Raw genomic sequence first — 25816 nt, forward strand, 5'->3', positions numbered from 1 at the left:
TTGAGAAGGGAAGTACAGCAGCACACACTTGTTTATTTGACATGTCTAATACATTAGTCAGTGTGTAAGCAAATCATTCTACTCTGCTGATCAATCTAGGCCAGTTCCCTTATTGTGAAGTCCACAAGCACTGATGGAGCCGACATGAATACTTGGAGTAAAAGGATGTTAGTACAAGTCATTGTGCCTTTTAAGGTAAGAAGAACTCAGTTAGCACAGACTGGAGACCGCTCATGTTTGCCTGGAGCAAAAGTGTTGATTTTAACTGTTTGCCTTTAGGCAGGTTATATGTGGAGGAGTGGCTGTGTGATTCCAGGTCACACCGCAGCTAGGGGTGATACATTCCTCTAGGGCTTCACAGATGGGACACATGAGAAGAGTGCAGGAAACAAAATGAACAGTCTTACTGTGTGCATTTTGGCAACCATTTCAAAACGTTTTTAAACACAAATAAATATGATTTTGACTCCAGGGTGTTTTGGTAGACATTTTGAACCCGGTAGTAATTAATTGCACTGTGCATATTAGAGGGAACGGTCATTGCATGTATATAGGGGCTTCAAGAGATTACCTAAATTGCACTTCCATTAGCTAGGTCCCAAATGTGCAGCGTTTAAATAAACGCATGCATTAGTTGCATCATTAGTATGACATCCATTACAGCGTAGTAAATGGTGTGCGTCTGTTTTACGCGTTCTATTTCATTCGGCCGTGCAGGTGATGCAATGTGGCAACCACGTTGTCTCAGTGCTCTGCAGCACATTCCCTGCATAGCCCTTTAAAACGTCTTTTGACCCACGTGTACACCACACAGATGATAAGTAATGGCATGTGCCCTGAAGTTGGAAGTTAAGAGCTGTTACTGTAGTAACCAGCCTGTGGTTTGCTTGGTGAAAAAGATTTGTGGTTAATTGCACCAACATCCAGCGTAATAATCAGAACCAATATTCCAGCTTGTAACGCGTCAGGGTCACGTGTGACTTCTACAGGGCGCAGCACAGGTTTCCAATAAATAAGTTTGGATCTTACAAAAACACATCACACGCAGCAGAGCACGGCAGCTTTGGGCACTGGACACGTTGCTTAGGAGTCTTGATACACTGTAGGTCAGCTGGATTGAACTCTGGTGTGGAAGGCTGGCACTCAGCTCCTTTATGACCTAGCGTTGGTGAAACCAATATTCCACCGGTGTGTTCTGCAAGCGGAGAAGCTAATAAAATAAAAACAAACAAAAAAAAAAACCCACTTCCTCCTGAAAAACGCAGGTGTACATTTCCCATTTTTACATGTCAGTACACGTTTTGCCAGGATTGCACAGGATTATTTAGAACAGTCTCTTTAACTTGAATTCAGGTGCAGCGCGCATGTTTTGGACTGAGGTTGTTAACGTTATTTTACTGTTCACATGAGTTTTTTACCGTCCTGGAAAAGGAGTCTGAAGAGAAATGAAGGCAAGACTAGGTAAGAACAGTTAAACTGCGTTGTGTTGACCTATTACAATAGTCATTCGTGGTTTATTTCGTAAACACTTTGTTGCTAAGTACCACAGTTAATTAGTGATACTCTTTAGTACCGTGCAGGCTTGCACACTGTTGTACTGGAGTTTTTCAGGTTATCTTCATTTGTTTCTGTGCTTTTGAAAACTGTATTTTGCAAGCGTTTCGCTCAGATGCACAGATTTCACTCGGTGTTGTCTGCAGACAAACCGCGCCAGTTTTTGTGCCGGAACTGTGTATTTCAATGGCACGTACAATTTATTATGCGTACTCTACACACAGCTTATTGGCAATGACCGTTTGCATAAATTGTGTGCAATTAACTTGGATATGCGCAGCGAACTAATTGTAACACTCACACACACACACACACACACACACACACACACACACACACACACACACACACACACACACACACAATATATATATATATATATATATATATATATATATATATATATATATGACCAACTTCAATTAGGTGTACGGTTTTAATTAGTATTGTATTTATTTATTTATTTATTACATATACACAACTGTGCTGCTGCATGGCTTGCACATCGCTTCCATAACCTCCTCCTGCCGCTGAAATCTATCTTTCCTTTAGGGGATGTAAATAAACTGGATAGTCAACAGGGCCAGGTTTATGATGAGGTAGAGGGCACTAGAAGGTATACAGCACTGTGGAGGATTAACAGGCTACACAACCACGCATGAGTCCTTTTGTAGTATAAAGTGTAATGTCAGGTGTGGAATTCAATTAAAATAAGCATTTGCTTTTACATACAGAGTTTTACAACATGCTACAGATTCTCGGAGGGTTGATGTAGGTCAGTGATGTAGCAGAGACTTTAAACGTTATGTAAAGGGATATGAGGAGATTTATTTATTTTTTTCTGGCTGCACTGGAAGATTATTCTTTGATCATGTTAAAATATGAAGGAGGCCACCAGCTTTACGATTTATGAGGAACAATTAAAATGATCAACTATGTAATAAAGTGGGGTACTCTTTCCAAAATGTCAGCCTAAATCCCCTATGCTGATGTTATATTCTTTTTTGCCAAACACTATAATCCAAGAAGACACATATGACAATATGAAGATTGAAGTGTTAATTGTTTTTCTGAAGCTTCGGAAGTATATATATATATATAAATATTTTATAAAGGTGCAAAATAAGTTTCCAAATAATGCGTTAACCACGTGCTAACTGTTGGTTTTATTCCCAGGCGATCCCGTTTACAAAGCGTGATGATCATGCTTTAGTGTTTTATATAGGGAGTGGGAATGTGTTTACTGTGACGGGTCTTTGTGTTCATCACACATCACAGGTCATCAAGCTGCCGTGAAATCCAGGGCTGCCGTGAAGACCAGGAGGAGCACAGGTCAGCAGCTTCAACAGCATTAGCACTTTTTAAACTTTAGTATATACTTTAGTAAACTAGGTTGGCCCAGCGTTGGTTTATGGTTGGCTTGGTTGGCAGTTTTTAATCTGCTCTTGAGCTCTGTACGTTACCGTTGGCTCGTTGGACCTCCTGGGGATAATGACTAAATGACAACGTTGTACCAAAATAACGTTGACCCGCCATCAGTTGCCAACGTACAGAGGGGCAACCAAACTGAATGTGGCACAGAGGTACAGGGATTCATTGCAATAACCCAGACCGCAATGTTTAGTTGGGCCAACATTGGGCTCACGTCGGCCCAACTAAAAATTGCTGTCTGAGTACAATGAATCTGTGTGCCTCTGTGCCACGTCCTCCTTTCACTAGTGTCAGCAATGTAATTAGCGGGAAGACACAGTTACAATGAACTGGATACAACTAGAGCAGGAAGGAACAGTAAATAAAGTATTTCTGAATGTCAGTTTTACAAACACCCCCTTTTTTAATTTGGAATCAGCAATTATCTTTTCTCATTTTCTCCCCAATTTGGAAAGCCCAATTATTTTTTTTTATTTCAACCTGGCTCACTGCTGCCACACCAGTACGGACTCGAGAGAGACGAAGATGGACACATGCATCCAGTCAACTTACAGGCAGGCTCGCAGGTGCCTGGGCAGTCTACAGGGGCTGCTTGTGCGTGGTGAACCGAGGACATCTTGGACGACCTAATGCCTCCCCTCCCGGGCAGCGCTCAGCCCTTTGTGCGCGCCCCCCAGTTTTACATTAAAATAGAATTCCTTTAAAATGGGTTAACCTGGGGAAAGATTGAAACACAATACCATTTCTCAAAGTCCATGCAGCCAAACTGGCTACAAAGGAAGTGCAGAGAAGTTACCCTTATAAATATTTACCATGGTATTTCTACACTTTTTCCATGCTTGGTTATATTATGCATTCACCATAGTTTACCCTGGTTTTGAATGTGCTTTACCATACCTCTCTGTACTTTACAATGCAGGCCTATACTTTACCATGCTTTCACTGTGTTTTACCACACTGCTAATCTTTTACCATAGGAGACTTTTATAAGGATAAATAAGTTTTTCTTTACCGGACGTTTAAAGCCTTTAGGAGTGGGAATTTGTCAGCTAATGAAGGGATGATTTTTGCACAGGGATTGGTTGTTCTGTTTCTGCATTCGTCTCTGGAAAGTTCAAAGTCCCCCTTGTAAATGTGACTGTTGTCTCAGTGAGTAAGTAGCTTGTTATATATGTATTTCTTCCTGCTGTGCATATTAAAAAAAAAAAAATAAAAATTAACAAATATTTGCCTAAATTGCAGCACCTATCACATGTGCAAGCAACTGCTGTGTGTGTGTGTGTGTGTGTGTGTGTGTGTGTGTGTGTGTGGTGTTTACCCTGCTGTTTATTACCGACCTGGAGTCCTGAATCCACAGACATTTACTGGTAAAATTTGTGTCATCCAGTATTTGACTAATGGGCTGGCTGAAGAACTGAACCTCGCAATGAATGAGTTCTTTACTCCCATTGAGATTGAAACGAACCTCACCTGTGTGTCTAGTATGAGTCAGTTTGGACTACAGCTGGACCAGGGGGTTGTTACTGATATGGTAAAAATTACAAGTCAGCCCGGGCAGTGAATCGGGAACCGAAGGCCCATTCGGAATTTAAAAAAACAAACAAATAAAAAAAGCCTTGTGCTCAATTATTCACAAATATTGATCTTTTGCACACATGTAGTTAAATACTGTACATAGCAACATACATTTCCTCTCTTCAGATTTGTAGACATGTGCTGTGTCTTTTAATACTGCTAAACTATGAGATTATTAAAAAAAAAATAATAATAAATTACAGATTGGATAAAGCTGTGGCGTTAACCGCATTGCTGTCATAGTTGTGTTTTCTGTAAATTCTCAAATGAATTATGCTGTCCTGATTTAGGATACAGCCTATTCAATTGGCAGGCTTCTTTACTTCCAGCCGTCGATAATATCCTCTTACACACACTGTCTGCTCTGGAGTCTAAAGTAAATCACTGCAGTGAAGTACATTACCCCAGAATGAACACAACCTAATAGAGTAGTTAGTGTGGGCAGGGGCAATCACTGAGCAGGGGGGAAGGGTGAAACAAGGGGATTTGTGGGTTCTATTTTGATGGTCAAAAACTAAACTCAATGAATCTAAATACATCGTTTCTATTACTTTTATATATATATATATATATATATATATATATATATATATATATATATATATATATAAAAAAATAAATACATGAACCCTGGTGTTTTTCTGTTTTCCCTTATAAACATCACTAAATACAATACAAAATACAGGGAAGTCTAGAAAACAAAAAAGTAGCCTCATTTGAACTCCTATGATGATCATCACAACCATACTTAATACCTTAATTTTTGGCAACAGTTCCACTTTTCATAAACCAGTGCCTACTGACAGCCTCTGTGTAGCTACATCCAATCAGTGAGTGCTGTGTTCTGCAGTTTGCAGTGTGTGTGTGTGGAGGGGAAGGGGGCGGGGCTGGATTGCATCTTTAGATTTCCAGTGTGACAGTCATCCCAATCTTGTTAAACTGGGTTAGTTTCTGACCGCCTGCCTGCCTGCCTGCCTGCCTCACTCAGAGATACTGAGGAGGCTCCTCCAAGCCTCTGAGACTTAAAAACAAAACCAAACCCCTTGTTGCAGGAGGCTGCCTCCTCTGTGTCTACTACATGAGCATGTCGGGAGAAGCTGAAACTCTGTCTAATGGGTAAGGGGAGCGGGTACCACTGTACCTTTACATGTCTGTGTGTGTGTGTGTGTATCTTGTCTGTGCGTGAGGGCATACCTTGGATGGCATTTTTTTTTTTTTTTTTTTTTTTTATTTTATTTGAGTGTTGTGCAGTTTATTAGCTGAGGGCAGTTCGCTTTTTTTTTTTAAATTTTTTTATCATGCGTAGGGGGGCATCCCAATCTGTTACATTCTGTTAAATTTGTTCAGCACAGAGATGGGGCGGGATAGCTCTCCTAAAGCAAAGAAAGATTTGTTAAACACCATAGACATTTTCCTTTGTTGCTTTTGAGAAAAATGCATGTACTGTGAATACCCTGTGCTGTGTTGCTTTATGAGGATAAAACAAGTTTCAGTTTGACAATGCCCAAGCGAGAGACTTCTGGTATCAGTGAAGGAACAATATCCAGTAAGATGCAGAGTATTTGCCTTAAATTATGATCAGACTTGGTATGGACATTCTTAAGCAGAAGTTTTTCTGGGTGTCCTGCCCTAGTACTTCTGAATGGCTCCTGGTTTGTCCAGAGATTCTCTCTGTGAAAGTTAGTAAATCTGCATGGGCATTTGGGTAGCGCTTTACTTGAACTGGACATGTGTGTGTAATCTTGCAGAATCACTCTGTCCTCAGAAGTGTAACATTGTTACTATGATGCAGAATTATTATTTATTTATTAATTTATTATACATTTCAAGAAATACAGTAAGAGTGTTGATGACTAAAGGTCACAGGATTTGCCCTTGAAATGGTTTACTTTCAACTCCTGTACTTTGTTTGGAACAATTTTGAAATATATTCTATTATGCATGTTATGTCAGAGTTTCTGAAGGATTATGCACTAGTTCACATACTGTGAATGCAGGTCAGATGAACACAAAACTCCTGCCTGTTTTAGACATTAAATGAAGTGATGTATATGTTTGTTAAGGTTGTCAGAATCACTTGCTGAAGTCATGTGCATAGATCATGGTGTGATATGTTGTTAATTGTTCTTGGTGGGGGACATGTGCTGCACTGTGAGGAGGGCAGACTCCCTTTGCAAATACAATCCACTCGATGTACTCCAAGGGTAGCTAATGTATGGTCTTTTCATGTAACCAGGATGTTACAGTTGAGGTACAGAATTATTTTAAAGGGAACCCTGGCATATAGACACTATCCAGCAATGCTTTCCTTTTCAGTATTGTAGACTAAGATTCAGGTAACTCGGCAACTACTATTATAAACTGGTGAATTGATTCCTGCAATAAATAAAATGAATCTTGGTCAAATAAACAGATTAAAGTAATCCAGCTTTCATTTATTTGTGGTAACAAATTCACCAATTTCTAGGTATGACTGCATTGTGTTGTGTTATTAACATTGTATTTATTCAATGATAATGAGAGTGCTGGTAATTGGCAAATACCACATCATTTGATAACACCACACAATACTGTACCAGGAACCAGAGATATTTATGTGTTCCCTGAATGGTGGATTGGTGAATAGAAGCGCACCAAGTATTTAAATGTGGTGTGCATTATTTAATGGAGTAATAGGCCAAAGCTAATGTCCTGACTTCAGGGGTTTGATTGACTGATACATGGTAGGGCACTGCTCTGTGTGGTTTTTTTTGGCATTTTAAAGTATTCCTGTAATGTAAAATGTTGACGCAGCACTTGGCCTAGGCTGAAGGGTCCGCACTCCTATTTAAACTGATCTACTTAAGACCCATTCCACTTAACCATTCCACACTGGAGTCTTGTCTCTGATGAAAAGCAAGGTTGGGTCTGTTCAGTGCTTGGTCAAAGTAAAGGCGAAAAGCTTAGGGAACACAAAGCCGCTTTTTCAGGAACAGTGGCTTGAAACCTGGTTCCAGGAGACCTAGTTTGAGGCAACTTTGCTGTATTAAACATGAAGTCTCCCTTGGTGTGCCATGCAGTGGCCTGAAACCAAGTTCCAAGCCACAGAGTGGCTTCGTGTTCCCTCAGCTTTAGTAGAAGTTGTTCAAATCTACCCCATAGTTTCCTATAGCCCCCGCGCATTACCTGTTTGTCATGGTGAAGGCTACAGTGTCCTCATGGTCATTCCTGTTTTCCCGTTGCAGGTCTCAGAGGTCTGACCTGCGGATTGAACTCGATGACTGCACAGCTGCCCTTGACCTGTTCCTGAGCAACAAGTTTGCAGAGGCGCTGGCTCATCTGCAGTCCAGGTAAGGCTGGATTCGTTTTGCTAGCTGTATTATGCATTCTGTTTTTTTATGTTTTATTATTAAATCTTTATCCTGGATTATGCTCATTGAATCACAGTGATGTGAGGACCTGGCACTGCAGTGGAGTTTCAAAGCTGCTTAACTGTGTTGTCTGAGTGGGAAGCTTGAACGGTGTGGTCTTTCTCGTAAAAACGTTCTTTTATGTTGCATGTTTTTTTTTTTTTTTTTTAAAAATGGCACATGGAACTTTACTTTTGAGACCTCATTTTTTGCAGACTTCAAATGTGTCAGCCAGACTAACTTCTTGTCAGCCTTCTGCCAGATCATTGGTCTGTCCCATCAAGACTAACACTTAACAGCAACAGGGGGATGAAGTGTTTATATAAAAAATAATGTAGGCCAGAGATTCCGTTTGCACAACAACTTAGTCATGTGATATACAGTATAATCTGGTTACATAAAAGTGCTCTCTACATATGGCGGCTATTTCTCATTTGATGTCTAACCCTTTCCTGCCTACTAATAAGGTAGTCTCTGAGATCTATGGGTAACCCTTGCCATAGTTAAATGGCTGTTTTCATTGCGTTGACGGAGGTGTATTTTTATGCACATTAATAGCATTGACGCCAAACTCACACCCAATTCTTAATGTACTGTAAATAGATAGGGTGGGGTGTAGAGCGAAATGGTTTTGTTCTGCAAGGGGTGAAGGTGTCAAAAGAAAAAAAAAATAATGGGATAGAGGCTGAACATACATTGAGCAGAGTTAAAAAGTAACAGAAAGAGGTGTGTGTCTGTCTCTGTGTGAGTTTGATTTGAGGTATTCAGTTTTTCACAATGAGGTCACGGCAGATGAGGAAGCTGGAGACAGAAAAAGGCTTGCGAATCCTGCTAATAAAATGTTTTGGAATATGCTCTTTCCTGCCTATCTGGGTATGAAAATAGGGCCCCATGATATTTCCATGGCACCATTTATTTATTCATGTTCAAAATTGCATTTATATAAATTCAATGACAGACTTTTCGACTTGAAGACTTCCTCAATGTCTTTACTGTTGCAGGCAGTGAGGAATATTGCTGGTCGAAACGTTTGCCATTTAAGTTTCTTTTAAGAATTTCTAAATGTGTAATATAGCTTGGTTAGGTGTACTTGGGTTTGCCAAGGATGTTTCAGTTTGTTTTCCTTGTGCAATAAAATAAAATAAAAAAATGTTTGAAAAAGAATGCTGAGGGCGGGCCGGTCATAAACAGACTTAAATTACATGACCTTTTCACCCCAGCACAGGAATGCAGTGAATGTCCTGCAGTGTAATTTAATAATTAAAACTGGTGTGCACAAAGTTATACAACTGTATACAAAATCAGACTGCTAAATCTGGGATCTTGTATATTTTAATAACACACATAAAATATTTGCTTTCCAGAGCAGGTAAAGGATTGAAACCACAGACATGCATACTGTAACCCGGTACAGGAAATCTGACTGGCACATCTTGCATTTCTCCCATGTTGTCATTTATTTATTCGAAAGGTTTCAATACAAGGCCATGCTTTGTTGCTGAGTTTGGAGAATTTGTTCATTCAGAGCAGATCATGTGATGGCTGGAGAGGACATGGTTGACTTGCAGTTGGTGGAGCCCTGCCCACTACATTGTAAGTGCAAACAGTCCAGACTCGCAGGCAGTATACTGTTACAGCAGCAAATGCGCAACCCGTAACCCTTCTTGCACATGCTTTGTATGCGGTAGTTTTGGTTCTAATCACAAAGGATGTTAATGGACCATTCCCACATAAACAGTTTCCATGACGTGCATGATGTACTGTTACTAGGAAACACGCGTTCCGGGATAAAAGGTCAAATAAAGAAAGGAACAAATAAAAGGCAGCATCATTGACTTCCAAACAAGGGAAATCTATTTTGGTCCATGGGATTTAAAAAAAAAAATGTTACCTACTCTCCAGGAAAGCTGCGTAGCAATCTCATGATATATCGTGATAAAGGTTGTGTACAATGAGATAAAAATCACTATGCACTTTTTCAGCATCTACTGTACTAGCAGTCCACCAAAAAGAAAACTTGTGGTTTATAGTTGCCATATTTTAATGATTTGATCTTACTCCACATCACCCAAAGACCTGCAAGTCCTCATGGGTGTTGTATTGTAACCTTCGTGTATCGTTGCTCTCTGACACAGCTTCTGTTCACACTGATTGGTTAAATACAAACGTGCAGTCCATTGCAGCTTGCCTTGAGTTGACATTGGTTTAATCAATATGTATTTTTAACAAAGCCTTGAAGTCTTGGAACAACTTGTTGCCAGAGATTAATACGTATTAATTATTTACTGTGTGTGGTCAGTATGCTGCACTGTATCGTGTTTTGAAGGTGCCTGCTGTGTGTGTGTTTGAACAGAACCTTCCCATTTTTAACCTACTATATTATGTATAATCCAGGGCATATAATTTAATAAGTAATAGTTCCTCTTGTGCAGATCTGTAATGATAACATTATATTCCCTTTAAAGGGTATATAAGGACCTTTGTATTTTACTGTGTTGCTACAACTGGTTAAGTAAGGTGTGTGTTGTTTTAATTAATTAATTTTTTTTACATTTTGACCACTTTTTTGAACTTTTAAATTGCATTCCATTGCCTCCAAGATGGCTTCACATTGACCTGCATGGAACACTCAAACAACATTTCCCATCATCCTCCTGCTCGCATATGTAACTGAGATGGATTTACCAGTGAGCAGGAGGATAATGGGAAATGTAGTTCTGAGAAATACACAAAAGGCCATCTTGGAGCAATAACAGAAACTGCCAGAGATCACTGCAATTTAGAAGTGAAAAAAAGTGGTCAAGATGTGAAAAAATAATAATAATTAAAACAACACACACCTTACTGAAACAGTTGTAGCAACACATGGGAACATGTAACACAGTAAAATAAAAAGGTCCTTATGTACCCTTTAAAGGGCAAAATTAGCACTGAATATTTGTTGTTGTTGCTTCTCTTGAGAGTGCTGTCCCCTGTAACGTCATGGTAACCAGTTCAGTGGAGAAATAAACCCCATGTATTCTCTCATTTGGATACAGAATGTAATAACATCACTGCTATTGTGTAACCCTGGTTGCCTTATGCACCTGACAATAACAACCACAACAAGTTTCTAACATCTATTGTTCAGCAAGCCTAATGTCAATCTATTTCTCATACGTTTGTTGCCATAACAATGACAGTGAATTTCGATGAGTGCCTTGCATTACACCTGTTCTCAGAAGCCACATCGCCTTAATAGAGTTTGTAAAGGATGTGCCCGCTGAGCAATCCCAGTATGTATTGTGCTTGTACAGCTTTTACACTGGAACGCTACAGTCATGAATGAAACCTGATGTTAATCAAAATAATATTAGTAACGTGAGGGGTAAGTGTTAATAATGGCATCCTTCTCAGCTGATTTGTTATAGTGATCTGTATTACTGCAAAACAAGGTATCTGCAGGTAAAATAAATGAAAAAATCCCAATCTATATTTGAACTCTTATCCGGACACAAAGTTCTTACCTCCTCCCACTGGGTACACACAGCCTAACCCTCTTTAGCAAATCGTTAATTCACCAAATAAAGGTGTATTGAACAGGTATGTCAACTAGTGACTGTTAGGTGAGGTTGCTGTATGATGGCTTAGAGAAGATCCACATTCTTAGAGGCCCTGTACTCTGCCCCTGCCTGTATCCACAGCTCCCAACGCAGCCCAGCATGGCTGTGATCCTTGCATTATATGCCAGCTGCTGTAGGGACAGACTTGGATCGGCTCACCCTGGGCGTTAAAGCCAGTCCCCATGGCTCTGTTCATCTCGTAGCCGTTTAGGGGGAAAAATACAACTTGTGGCTAGTATCACGTACAAAATATGCTATAATTAAACTCAAATATGCCCTGTTTGGGGACTCCTGAGTGGTGCATCCAGCAAAGGCACTCCGCGTGGAGTGCAGGATCTGCCCTATAGCCTGGAGGTCGCCGGTTTGAGTCGAGGTTACTCCACTGTCGGCCATGGACAGGAGTTCCCAGGGGGTGGCACACAGTTGGCCGAGCGCCACCCGGGTGGGGAGGGCCTAGGTCAGCCAGGGTGTCCTCGGAATCCTGTAGACTGGCCAAGTGCCTGCAGGCCTGCCTGTAAGTTGCCCTGAGCTGTGGGGTCCTCTTGTGCTGTGGCTCTGAGGTGGCTGTGCCCATCTTCGTAAATTTTACATCATATACAGCATTTTATGATAGGAAAACACTAGGATTGAGGCCTTAACTTGACAGCTGTTTCTCATTTTGTATTTGTTTTACTTTCTTTAAAATAGTTGTTTTTTTTTTACTTTCGCTACCCTGTAATATTGCGTATTTGAAGTCTAAGCTGCCTGCCGTGCTGTTTCCTCTGCCAGTTTGGCTCCAGAAGTTGCAATCATATTGCAGGACTATCATCAGGGTTTGTACCGAGGGTAACGAGCAGGAGCTTGATTTGGGTGCAGTGATGGCAGACTTCAGATCCAGTCAGTGTCTTCAAAAGTTCTGTTGATTAAGTATACATTATTTTCTCCAATGTGATTATTGGAATTGATGTGAAAGCCACCCTTACACTTTACATGGGTGGACATACAGCAGAGGGGAAACCCAGGCTGCTCATGCTGATATTTTGCTGGAAATGTCATTTCTTTCTTTTCCTCCCAACTTCCAGAAACAAGGACAGTATGTACCATGCCCTCACCTACGCCACAATCCTGGAGATGCAGGCTATGATGACCTTTGACCCTCTGGATATATTGGCAGCAGGGAACACAATGAAAGATGCTCAGACAGTGTGCCAGAGGTAGGGTAACATATCTGCATTGATATAGAGCTACACCGAGTCATCTGAAAGGGGAAGAACAGAACAGAGGGCAGCAGCTGCCACGTCCCATGCATGCTGCTTTGAATGGGTGCAGTTTTCAGGAGTGCCGGGCTGACTGATTCCAGCACAGCTCCATATCGTGATGCCCCCATGCTAGGACCCTCGTCCGTCACTGGAATGGGCTTTGGATGTACAGCTCAATTGTTTGTTTTTTAAACGGTTTCCAAAAGTAAGAGCAGGGACTGATGACGCATGGGATTCACTTTGCTTTATTGCTACACTAGATTAAATCTGTGCACTTGACTGGCATACAGTTGAATGTTTCACTTGATTGTTACACCATCGAAGGGGTGTTTTAGAAGCAAGCCGACTGCGTTAGTCCTGCTGAAATATTAAATCGGAACTTTAATCAATATAATAAAGAAGGGCCCAGAGCAGGGGTTATGAAGACGGCTGAACCAATTTCTTGCTGCAGAGGGAGAGTAAACACAATAAACAGTCGGATCACATGTCTCACTCCACATGACCCTGTTTAAATCAATTAGCCACCCCCTGCCTTATCTCCTGCATTAATAACATACATTGAGCAGAAAGTACAGTTCAAATCCTTTAGATAACCTGCATGTGCTTCAGCTTCAGACAAGATGAGTGCTTTTTTTACATTGCGTTTGTGGTAACATGCGTCGCTATTCCTCAGTCCTGAAGGAGACAGGACCTTTACTGTGGAAGTCCAGCGAACATCTAACTGCAGTTTTTAAACCTTGTCGAAACATGTACAGTATCTTCAGCTGTAGAGGTGATACAGGGCCATTAAATACATACCACAGCTATAGTGGGGCTGGAACTTTTTATTTAACCTCAACCTCAACCCCCCCCCCCCCCCCCCCCCTCTCTCTCAGGTTCCGGAGGAAGTCCACTGTGGCAGGTTCCTTTAACAGTCTAATCAACAGGCAGGCTGGGGAGCAGTTTACAGAAGGTTAGTTCAATGATGCTGCCACCATTCGTAACTGGAAACAATCCAATCCACTATTAGGTATTCAGTGTTACATGGCAGGATAGGAAGTCTTTTTCAGGGGGTCCCCTGTCCTGCCCTGCACTGTCTTGCCTTGTCTTGCCCTGCCTTGCCCCGTCTTGTCTTGTCTTACCCTGCCTTGCCTTGCCTTGTCTTGTCTTGTCTTGTCTTGTCTTGTCTTGTCTTCTCCTGCCCTGTCCTGTCTTGTCTTGTCTTGTCTTGTCTCCTCTTGTTCTGCCCTGCCCTGTCCTGTCTTGCCTTGCCTTGCCTTGCCTTGTCTTGTCCTGCCCTGCCCTGCCCTGCCCTGCCCTGCCCTGTCTTGTCTCCTCTTGTTCTGCCCTGCCCTGTCCTGTCTTGCCCTGTCTTGTCTTGCCCTGCCCTGCCCTGCCCTGCCCTGCCCTGCCCTGCCCTGCCCTGCCTTGCCCCGTCTTGTCTTGTCTTACCCTGCCTTGCCTTGCCTTGTCTTGTCTTGTCTTGTCTTGTCTTGCCTTGCCCTGCCTTGCCCTGCCTTGTCTTGCCCTGCCCTGTCTTGCCCTGCCCTGCCCTGTCTTGCCTTGCCTTGCCTTGCCTTGCCTTGCCTTGCCTTGCCTTGCCCTGCCTTGCCTTGCCTTGCCTTGCCTTGCCTTGCCCTGCCTTGCCCTGCCCTCTTGCTGTCTTGTCTTGCCCTGCCCTGCCCTGCCCTGCCCTGTCTTGTCTTGTCTTGTCTTGTCTTGTCTTGTCTTGCCCTGCCTTGCCTTGCCTTGCCTTGCCCTGCCTTGCCCTGCCTTGCCTTGCCTTGCCTTGCCTTGCCTTGCCTTGCCTTGCCTTGCCTTGCCTTGCCTTGCCTTTTCAGCAATAATAAGAACAGGTTCAGGTGTGGATGTTTACTGTAGCTACTGGTTAAACTTGCTCTCTTAATGGCAATGTGCTCAGGACAAACATGTTAGTTTTGCAGTATGAGCAAACCTAAACATTTACAAATGCTTTGTCTGTAAGCAGATAACTCTTTTTATCTCCCCTCTGCCCAGAGGAAATTCATGCTGAGGTGTGCTATGCAGAGTGCCTGCTACAGAGGGCAGCCCTTACTTTTCTCCAGGTAAATACATTTCTGAAGTCCATTAAATCATTTATTTTAAGGGGTTCTGTTTTTGGGGTGGTATTTTTCTTCTTTTTGGGTAGGAAAATAAAAATAGGTAAAATTTTAGAGAATTTAACATTTTTAAAAAAAAGGTGTTAATCAGTCTTGAATTCTGCACATACCCACAGAGTCCAAATGGGACCCATAGTCTGTCATTCTCTTAACAAAGAAAATAGTAGGAGATTTACATTGTATCATGCTTCCATGCATATTCCACTCCTTCGAAAAAGAAATACCTTGACTTAATAATCGCTACATAGCATTAATGAAGGGATCAGGGTTATTAATACCTTGACTTAATAATCGCTACACAGCATTAATGAAGGGATCAGGGTTATTAAGTACATTATTGGCACCATTTTATGCATTTTGTTTCAGGATGAAAACATGATAAGTTTCATCAGAGGAGGAATCAAAGTGCGGAGCAGTTACCAAACCTACAAGTAAATCCCTTCCATGTACTTACTGTATTTATTTGCACATGAAAATGCTTAACATATCTTTAAATTACACTTGTTAAAAGAAAACGTGCAGCTACTTGTAGTTTGATGCATCTAATAGTCTGTTTTAGGCTGCATACCAAAACCCAACCTCTGTTTCCAGCGTTGAAACAAAAACTCCACTAAAATGTCAACAATTCCGTGTAGGCGGGAGCGCTTTGTTGAATGAAGGTGGACTATACATTTTTAAATGCAGTAAAAATAAATGTATCATAATCCTTTATAGCATCATGAATCAAAATAGGATATTCTTTGTGATTCGTATCCTTTTGTACACATTCATGTACAGAATGTATTTATTTTATTTACAGTTGTATGCTTGTTGTGGGTGCTGCCCTCTTTTGTGTTGACTCGCTCCCCAGATCCTAGACTCTGAGCACGTTGAGCCAGCTCTGCAAATAGCCGTCATCGTTGATTAGGAAGGATTTTTAGTGGCATTCGTGTTCAACATTGAGTTTAGGAATGCACCCTAACCCTGTTCACAATAAATGTTTCAAGAAATGTCAAGCTGAGTGGCTGAATTCTAATTCATGTTTAAACATGACTGAGGGTAGGCAGATAGCTGGATAAAGAACTTAAGAACATAAGAAGTTTACAAACGAGAGGAGGCCATTCGGCCCATCTTGCTCGTTTGGTTGTTAGGAGCTTATTGATCCCAGAATCTCATCAATCATTCTTGAAGGATCCCAGGGTGTCAGCTTCAACAGCATTACTGGGGAGTTGATTCCAGATCCTCACGATTCTCTGTGTAAAAAAGTGCCTCCTATTTTCTGTTCTGAATGCCCCTTTGTCTAATCTCCATTGTGACCCCTGGTCCTTGTTTCTTTTTTCAGGTCGAAAAAGTCCCTTGGGTTGACATTGTCAATACCTTTTAGAATTTTGAATGCTTGAATTAGGTCGCCGCGTAGTCTTCTTTGTTCAAGACTGAACAGATTCAGTTCTTTTAGCCTGTCTGCATATGACATTCAGGTTTAATGAGTGCTGATACCACAGTGTCAGAGCTGGCGTACTTCTTGTAAATGTGCTGGCGTGTCTTTCTTGTGTTTGAAGAGAGCTCCACAGCATTGTGCAGTCAGCCCAGTACACTCGAGGGGTCAGTCACAGTCATTTCGAGGGGGGCGTGAAGCTTGGGATGGGAGCCTTTAACCTGGTGAGTGGATCACTCCTGATTTGAATCCTCTTGCTTTTCAAAATGTGCTGTAGGATCTCTGATGTGTGTGTATGCTTTTAGCTGTATCATTCAATTGTGATGAAACTTGGTATGGGCATTCCTCACACAATGTACTGTACTTAGGTGACAGGCTTTCCTTTACCAAGCGACACTACAATATAAAAATATCACCTGCGTTCGTAAATGAGGACATCTTAATGCCAGCTTAAAACCAATATATCCAATGTTAAAGCAAGGTTGCTTGGCCAGGTTTCTGAAGCAGTGCTGCAGACAATCATACTGTTCATTTTCAATTGGGGGGGGGGGGCTCATTGACATTAATTTTTTTCCTATTTCATCATGACTTTGTTTTAAAAATTTGTTTAAACTGATTGAAAAGTCATCATAAAAACCCCACAGCTTTACCGTGAACAGAGGCAGGAAACTTGACCACAGTGGAAGTGACTTGTTTGATTTCAATCCTTTATTCAGACGCTATCCCTGCTACCCACAAGGATACTTCGGCTTCTGGAGTTTGTTGGCTTTTCTGGCAACAAGGTAAATGTTTTTTAACAGTTGTGTTGACTGATGGAAAAAGGTTCTCAGTTAGAGGGTGCTAACAAGAATGGACATTTAACTAAATGTAAAGAGAAACTGGTTCAGAAGGGATGTAAATGAAATGTTTAGTTAGTAGTAGTCGTGGTAGTAGTAGTTTTATTTCTTTGTTCTGGTTTCAGGAGTACGGTCTGCAGCAGCTTCAGGAAGGGGCGTCCACACAGAGCCTCAGGGCCTTCTTGTGCACCATGCTACTGCTCTGCTACCACACCTTCATGAGCTTCGTACTAGGTAAGGACTGGAGCTCCACGTACAACACAGCGAGAGCAAGGGCTACATAGACAGTGTGGACACACTCACACACACACTGAACCAGAACACTCACACTCGCACACACACTGAACCAGGACACTGACACACACACACACACACTGAACCAGGACACTCACTCACTCACTCACTCACTCACTCACTCACTCACTCACTCACTCACACACACACACACACACACACTGAACCAGGACACTGACACACACACACACACACTGAACCAGGACACTCACACACATATACACACACACACTGAACCAGGACACTCACACACACTGAACCAGAACACTCACACACTGAACCAGGACACTCACACACATACACACACACACACACTGAACTGGGACACTGACGCACACACTGAACCAGGACACACACACACACACCCATTGTTGGTAAGGATGTGTGCTTTTTCTTTCTGTGTGCTGCTACTAAAATAAATCCTGAGTGGCGTTTTCAAGCACCGCTCCTTTTCCTCCCTGTGTGTCAGAGTATGACTCACACACCCCGTATCGCAGTGAGTGTAAGAGCCCTCCCCATGTGCTCTGTGCTGCAGCCTGGTGGATAGGTTGCATTCCTTGACTCAAACTGTCTCCTGTTCTTTTCATCCAGGGACAGGAGAAGGGGATGTGGGAGATGCAGAGGCACTCCTGCAACCCTATCTGAAGCGATATCCCAAGGTGAGAAAAAAAAAGAGAGCTGAGATTTTATTCTTCTGTAAAATCTTCTATCAATATTACTAATGCAAGCTAGAAAACAAAATACCATACTCTCTTTAATGTCTGCCCCATTTTTATAACCTCCTAGTGCTGCAAATGCATTGTAATAAGGAGCAAAAGGCAGTATAGAGCAAGGCAGGTTTTAACTGGGAGAATACTGGTGTCCCTATAGGAGCACATAGAGGGGTCCTCGTAATATCCTCCTAGAAAGAGGCTAGGAGTGTATGGTTCCAGTTTTGAGAAGATTCTTGACAATTCAAGGCAGTTACCATGTTCACTGACAGAGATCAGGGACCGCATGTTGAACAGTGAAGCTAAAAACTGCCATTTGATCGCACCTTTGTTTGTTTGTTTCTTTCTAACTGTGTATTAACTTGGTGTTTTGGGTTTGGCTTTTCTTTCTTATCTCAGGGTGCTATCTTCCTGTTTTTCGCTGGCCGAATAGAGGAAATCAAAGGCAACCTGGATGCAGTGAGTATCGCTGAGGATCGTGTACAGCATATGTGTAGGGGGAGGGGAAGGCTTCAGAGACTGGGAGACAATGTTGCACAGTCTTATTAGAAGAAAGAAAAAAATGGAATGTATATGTTATATGTACAGTCAGATATGGTATTAGTATAATTGCTAGTTTTGAGCCTTTGCCTGAAGCTAAGCAAGATTGGGCTTGGTGTTTCTGGATCAGTCTCCCTCACAGCCAGGGCTCAATTCTGTCTGGTGATTTGTATTGGTATAGGAGGGGCTGTACTGCTGGATGAGACCTTTAAACATGCAGTCCTGTAAGGCTGTAAATCTACAGTTTAATACACTAAACAGTTAAACCTGCATAAACTGCCGTTTTACCGTTTAACCTATCATACACGTTTTGAAGGAATGAGTACTTCAATTGATTTAGTGTTCGTAGTCATCATCTTTTTATATTTCACTTTGGCAGCTCTTCATCTGCACCTTTGTTTTTACAAAAAATGTTCAATTTATAGTTTGCAATGCATCAAGATACTATAAGGGATGCAAATACAGTATTAGTAAAATATTATCAATATCTATGCATTTGGTAAACATTTGAAACACTACTGGCTTATTTAAACCAAGGGTCTATCTGCCTTGGATCTATCCTGCTTAAATATATTCTATTCCTTTATCTAATTCACCTGTACTGTATTAAACCTGTGTCCTCTCTATCCATGTGCCTGACCCGCTGCTCTCTCTGCCCAGGCTATTGCCCGCTTTGAGGAGTGCTGCGCGGCCCAGCAGCACTGGAAGCAGTTCCATCACATGTGTTTCTGGGAGTTGATGTGGTGCTTCACCTACAAGCGTCAATGGAAGATGGCCTACTTCTACGCAGACCTGCTCTGCAAAGAGAACTCCTGGTCCAAGGTGAGGAGCGCGCACGGTAGAATCAACCCCACTCTCTTTCTCCATGCACCCCCAAGCACACGCTACCTTCCATTCCCTCAACTCTAACTACTAGACCACACTGCCCTCCCAGTCCCTCAGCTCTAACCACTAGATCACACTGCCTTCCCCCTCCCAGTCCCTCAGCTCTAACCACTAGATCACACTGCCCTCTCAGTCCCTCAGCTCTAACCACTAGATCACACTGCCCTCCCAGTCCCTCAGCTCTAACTACTAGACCACACTGCCCTCCCAGTCCCTCAGCTCTAACCAAAGGGACTCCGTCACAGCGTGGTTTTATGAACCTAAATGCAGGAACAACCTAGGGCTGCTGGCATTGAAATTGCTGCTGTGCAGTAATTGAAGCAGGTGGCAGTGCTGGCACACCATTGTGACACTCTGTGATTGTTCTGGACAAAGTTGATTTTACACACCTGGGGGAACACAAGCTGAAAGAGATCCCCAAAGTAAAAGAGAAATACAAAATACCTGCAATTACTCATTCAGTTGTGTTGAAACCTGGCAAGGAGCGTTCTTGAGAATTAATGTTCTAATGGATACAGTAGAACCTCTGGCATATCTGGCAATGGAAATAGTGCATAATTTTGAATGCATGTTCTTTTTCTTGTGACAGGCTACCTATGCTTACATGAAAGCTGCCTACCTCAGCATGTTCACTGAAGAGGACTGCAGGCCCTTTGGGGAGGATGAGGTGGAAATCTTCAGGTGGGAATACTTCCTTGGGTTTTTATTTTTTAAATAACATGAACAAGGAGACATGAGGGGTGAAGTAAAGCATACAGCAGAAGCGCACAAACATGGTCTTGGAGGGTCAGAGAACCAGCAGATGGTTCAGTTGCTTCAGTGAAGTAGAGTACAGGTGGAACAGAGACCAGGAGATTCCAGGGATATTCATGAATCCAGTGTTTTGATTAGCTCACAGGGACTGAGTGATTATACAGCTGCGCACTACAATTGAAACCCTGTCAAATATTTAACATTTGCAGCTGAGGAAAGACAGAAGCAAACTTGTTTTTTGTTTTAAATAGTTTTATTAGTCTATTTTTTTTTCTCCACCCGCAGACAAGTGCCGGGGATGAAACAGAAGATAGCCGGGAAGTCGCTGCCGACGGAGAAGTTTGCAATCCGCAAAGCGAGGCGATACCTCTCCCCCAACCCCCTCCCTCTGCCAGTGGCGCCTCTGGTGAGTCAAAGGCCTTCAGCTTCAACCCTCTGTCCTGATTCATCTGGCAGGCAGCTTCAACCTCCTGCAAATTCTGTAGTTCTCATTTGCATCTTATTTGGTTCCTGATAAAAAATACTGTAGTCTATTATTTGGATTTGGAATCTGTGTGAATCTGTGTCCCAGCTTTCGTGAAATGAAAATGCATTTTATTATGCTTCTGTATTTCTGTTTTGCATCTTACTTTTTTTTTATCTATTATGTTTTTGCATACACCAGGGTACAGTTTGATGACCCTCTACTAGTAGAAGCCAAGATTGATTTTTATTAGAACATTTTTACATAGTATAGCTCAGGGGAATCTCTGTGTGTTTTTTTTTTTTTTTCCTGGAATTACCCCTGAGAAATAGTTTATCCAATCCAGGGCGATGTGCTGTCTAAAGAATTAGAAACCTTGCAGTTGATATTTTCGCTCCACTCCCACATTAGCCCGGACAGAGAAGCACAACGTGTTGCGCAGTGCTTGTAGATCCTGTTGTTCTTATTGAAAGGATGTGTTCTGCTGTCGTTTCAGGAAATGATGTACATTTGGAACGGGTATGCAGTCATAGGGAAGCACAGGGACCTGACTGAGGGAATGCTGGACACACTGAACCAGGCGCAGAGGACCCTGGAGCAAGCGCCTGGTAAGCGCCCTCTAGTGGTGTTTGCAGTACAACACACCAGCAACCCTTCTCTGCTGTAACTGAGATGACCTGCTGTACCTGCAGACCCTTTCCTTCTCGACCTGTGTCTCAGCTGACCCTGTGCTCTCTTGCAGTGACGGAGCACACAGTAGATGACCAGTGTCTGGTGAGCTTTCTGAAAGGACTCTGTCTGAAGCACCTGGAGTGTCATGAAGAGGCAGAGCAGTATTTCAACCTCATCCACATAAAGTATGTTGTTGCTGCCTCGTGATCGGAGTAGCATCCTTAGTGAGCTGCTGGTTCAGCAAGACCATTCCAACCCTGCTGGGAATTTCAGGAGCAATAGGCAACAGTTGGGAACTGGAACACAGGTTTGCAGCCAACTGGGTTACGACATAATTAACACTGTATAATTCTACTGGCGTTGCCTGGAAGTTCAGCCAGTGTGCTGGGAATTATCATTGGTGGGCATAGGGAGCCCCAGTAATTCATCTTTCTTTCCGATGGATGGCTTCTCGTAGACGTGTGTCAGGTGATGCATTTGTGACAACCCCTTATCCCCCCCTTGCAATCAACTTAAATGAGTTGACTGACCCTTAGACCTGGTTGGAATATATAGCTGGACTGAGGGCCAGAGTTGGGAGTCACTGTTCTAGCACATGCTTCCAATGTTCCCCCACACTGCATTTCACTGCCCTGCCGTCAGTGTGCATACTTCACCTGCTGCTCTGTTGTGTTGAATATTTGTGAACTATTTCTACTGGCTGCGCTGTTCACCTTTTCATTTTGCTTGTGTATTGCAGTGAAACTCAAATTAAATACGATCACTATTTAGTGCCAAATGCCTTGCTAGAACACGGTCTGCTTTGCATGGAGCTGGGAAGAAAAGAAGAGGGGGTGAAATACCTGGAAACTGCAAAGTAAGCAAACAGTGGACCCAGGCACAATGAACGAAAATATTAGTAATAATTGGCATCATACTTTAATGCCGAAATGTGAAATGGAGACCTATGTAGACCGGCTTCAGAGAAGTTAAAACTCACTAACAGATGCAGGGAAGAAACCGTACCTACCTTCTACCACTAGTGGGCAAGCTTGGACAGACAATGTTAATCTGAACTGCCAACGCGTTCACCTCTTGTATAACAAGAGTACATTGTGCTACATGCATACTGTAAAGATCACTATTGCCATTGAAAAATATATTTCACTTATACCAAAGTAATAAAGATTATATATACACACACACACACACACAAAATATACAAACTACATGCCTTTGCATAACAAAAGAAAAATGTGTGTTAAATATATATTTTATTCCTTTGTCTTTTTCAGGCACAATTACAAGAATTACTCCATGGAGTCCAGGACACATTTCCGAATCCAGGCTGCACTGCACAGCGCCAAGTCAGCAGCAGAAAATGGAGACTCTGTTCCTTAACCATGGCTCCGGAGCAGGGTTTGAGACTAAGCCCAGCCCGGCCCGGCCCGAGAGGAGCAGGGAACACCACAGGGTTTGGAGCTGAGCACAGCATTGCTCCAGTCGGGATCAGGCAGCCTGGTGTGCTCTGAGCCCATTGCAAGACCTGCTCCTAGAAGTGTTAAGCACCCTGCATGTTTCAACCCCAATTACTGATTTCCTCCAGGTTCGTGGTAATAAATCTCCTTATCTTTTTAGTTTTTATATTAAACGCACGTTTGTGTGAAAACAAACCTTGACTGCTATATATGGTCAGCTGGGTTTCCACAAGATACCCGCCCTTACTCTCCTAAGTACAAATCAAAAACACTCTAAAAGGGAAATTAAGTTTCGCCACAATATTCAATTTTCTGTGGTTGGAGTTCTAATGTATTCCTATTGATTTTTCTTTTTAAATGTATTTATTTTTTAAAAGTGATCACAATGTTTTATGACAGCACTGTGTAATACAATTTTTTTTTTTTTTGTTCCTGGGTAGTAAGTGTTATTTCCTAATTGCTTATGCCTCAAAAGTATAGAACATGGCTATTATTCCCCACAAACTTTGCTTTTGTGACCAGGACAATGATATTTCAAAATATCACTATTTCCAATGGGCAAATGGGCAAATGTGTGTCTTTTCGTTCACATAAAGTCAGAAAAAAACAACACATGAATCCAAATTAACATGTATTTATACTAAAGTAATACAAAGATGACTACAAAAGATTTAGAAGTGAGTAGTTTTTCGAGATTTACAATTATACTGTAAATACAGTATGATTTGAAGCCAATGATTTAAAGTGTTGCCAGTACTCACTGTGTCTGAGTCTCACCCAGCTACAGATCTAGGTGTAAGCATGGTGCCTCTAATCCCCGCCAGGAAGGAATTCACATCGGCTCAGTTGGGCTGCCATGAAAAATGATTTAGTCAAGTTTTTTCTCTAGTGTTACTCGTCGGCCTGTCTAATTCTATACCCTACTTATTTATGTATTTATCTATTCCTCTCTGGCTAATAGAGGGTGATGTGCTTGTCTGCTTGCCTCAGAGCTGGGCACTGTCCTGGCAGGTCTCTCTGTTGCTGCTCACTGTTTGTACCCAGAGCATCCTCAGGAATTGCAAGCTGTTCATGGTGAATGACCGCGTAACAGAGCTCGGTTGCTTTTAGGCTAGCCGTAATGTTCTAATCAGTCAGACCGAAGAGCCGTGTGGAATTGAGTTAAGGATAGTCGTCGACATGTTTGTCAAACTGTATTACTGGGGCTCCTTTGTCAGCTGTTATAGCACACTATTGAATGATGTTATGAAAACATACCATATTCTTGTCTTTGTCTTTTGTTGCTACCTGCCGTCACGCATACCTTCTCCTCCCCTGCCAAGTGGCTTTTGAGCGACCCTGGACATGCTTTCTTATTTAATGGAGATCAAGAGTCTTGGCAAAACAATCTTCAGTTTTGAAAGTATATATTAAGTGCAAAAATACCCCATTTGAATGTATTGATGCTTAGGTCAAACAAATGAAAGAAATGGTCCATTGAAAAGTGTTTCATTGTTTAAATGAGTAATGGGTTTAAAACATGTTTTTAAACAGTAACGTGAAGCGAGTTCACGCTAGGGCAGGGCTATGTGCATTCTTGTAAATACTTAAATATGACAATAAAATAGTTATATTAGTATTTCTGTTAATATGGCTTTTTTGTGAATTGGGGGGGGGGGGGTTGATTTTTCAAATGTCAGGATATTAAAAAACCTGAAGTTCTGTCTGAATTTTACTATATTACATTTAATAACACAGGGGCTGACTAAATAAACGGGATATCCCAGGCCATAGAGGCTGGGAAATGTGTCGTCTAGTTTAATGAAGGAGCTGAGGGAGGTGTTAGCGGGGAAGAAGAGACTCCAAACACATCCAACTCCTCCAGCACTCTTACCATAGGTCTTTAATATCTAGGCAACACAAGCCCACATTCCATCTGTGGAGTACATGTAGATTACAGTATTGGTTTTGTGCAACATTTAAAAACAACAAAACAATCTAAATAAATAAATAAATAAATCCCTCCCCAATCTGAAGTGCAGTCAAGTGGCCAAGTCTTTCCAACGACCTTCTCTTCTCTGCTTGCGCCATTCTGTACAGGACTGGCTTCGCTTCCTGTCTTGGCAGCGAGATGCAGGCCAGCTGTCTGTTTCTACAGCTCCCGTCCTGCAGGGGTTCGTGGGCTGAGCTACTAACACAAGGTCAGCTCAAGTGGTTTTTCAGAGGTGTCCAGTCACAGTCCTGGAGGGCCATTCCATTGGTTTTAACAGGTACAATTATAGAATTAACTACTTCAGGGTCTGGAGGGAGGCTTAAATGGTTAATTTTAAGGACCAGGTGTGGAAGGGCCAACTTTGGTCACCACTGATTTAGCCCAACAGGATTTCCCTTCTGTGCCACCTGTCCCAGGCTAACCCCTTCAGATTGGGATCCAGGTCAAGGCCAGTCCTGCTTGGTTCGTTGGATGAAGTTCATGATTGTATTTGTAAGATTAAGTGGCCCATGCTGTAACATTACTTTGCATACAAGTGTATTTTTAGCTATTCTCTTCTGCTCGTATGAAATATAATCCAGTATCTTTTTTAGCTATCGGGAATGGGTCTTTTTCTTGCTCCTGTTTTTAAATTTAGTTTGGATTAAGCATCCTGGTGTGTCTAACATACTGTACACAATTCTGTTGTACCACCCCTGAATTAGTTTTATTATCACTTCTTTATTGTTAATTTTCATATGAATTAATTTGTTCTCCATATTTTAAAAGACACAAGTTTGTGGCAATATGGAATAAATATCAATCTTTCTTTATAAGATGGCACATGGCTGAGATGATCAAATTGCATTCTCATAGGTAAAATAAAGCCCTGCATTACACATAGAATAGTGAGTATCATACATTGTTATTCGCGA

At 42.0% G+C, this 25816-nt stretch overlaps 1 protein-coding gene across 2 annotated transcripts; it reads left to right on the top strand.

Moving 5' to 3' along the window:
- Positions 1-1040: 1040 nt before the first annotated feature.
- LOC121327380 (tetratricopeptide repeat protein 39A-like) lies at positions 1041-23410 on the top strand. 2 transcript variants are annotated; one of them, XM_041271395.1, is made up of 19 exons: positions 1041-1461; positions 2833-2886; positions 7785-7889; positions 12613-12744; positions 13665-13741; positions 14785-14852; positions 15273-15337; positions 16445-16544; positions 17037-17102; positions 17282-17390; positions 18042-18109; positions 18560-18619; positions 19361-19522; positions 20175-20266; positions 20624-20744; positions 21298-21409; positions 21544-21658; positions 22213-22329; positions 22748-23410. In XM_041271395.1, the coding sequence occupies exons 1-19, from the start codon at positions 1406-1408 to the stop codon at positions 22851-22853; spliced, it is 1785 nt and encodes a 594-aa protein (XP_041127329.1). In that variant the 5' UTR covers positions 1041-1405; the 3' UTR covers positions 22854-23410. The 2 variants fall into 2 exon arrangements, with proteins under 2 accessions (XP_041127329.1, XP_041127330.1); XM_041271396.1 differs by lacking the exons at positions 1041-1461; positions 2833-2886 and adding an exon at positions 5443-5676.
- The last annotated feature ends 2406 nt before the right edge of the window (positions 23411-25816 follow it).

Source organism: Polyodon spathula, chromosome 14 (assembly GCF_017654505.1).
Source record: "Polyodon spathula isolate WHYD16114869_AA chromosome 14, ASM1765450v1, whole genome shotgun sequence".
NCBI classification, from domain to species: Eukaryota; Metazoa; Chordata; class Actinopteri; order Acipenseriformes; family Polyodontidae; genus Polyodon; species Polyodon spathula.

Excerpts from the sequence above, each read along its gene's own strand:
- LOC121327380 (XM_041271395.1), top strand. The coding sequence starts at position 1,406 with ATGAGTTTTTTACCGTCCTGGAAAAGGAGTCTGAAGAGAAATGAAGGC. Across the intron at positions 2,887-7,784 it reads GAAGACCAGGAGGAGCACAG|GTCTCAGAGGTCTGACCTGC; the intron begins GTCAGCAGCTTC and ends TTCCCGTTGCAG. Across the intron at positions 20,267-20,623 it reads GATGAGGTGGAAATCTTCAG|ACAAGTGCCGGGGATGAAAC; the intron begins GTGGGAATACTT and ends CTCCACCCGCAG.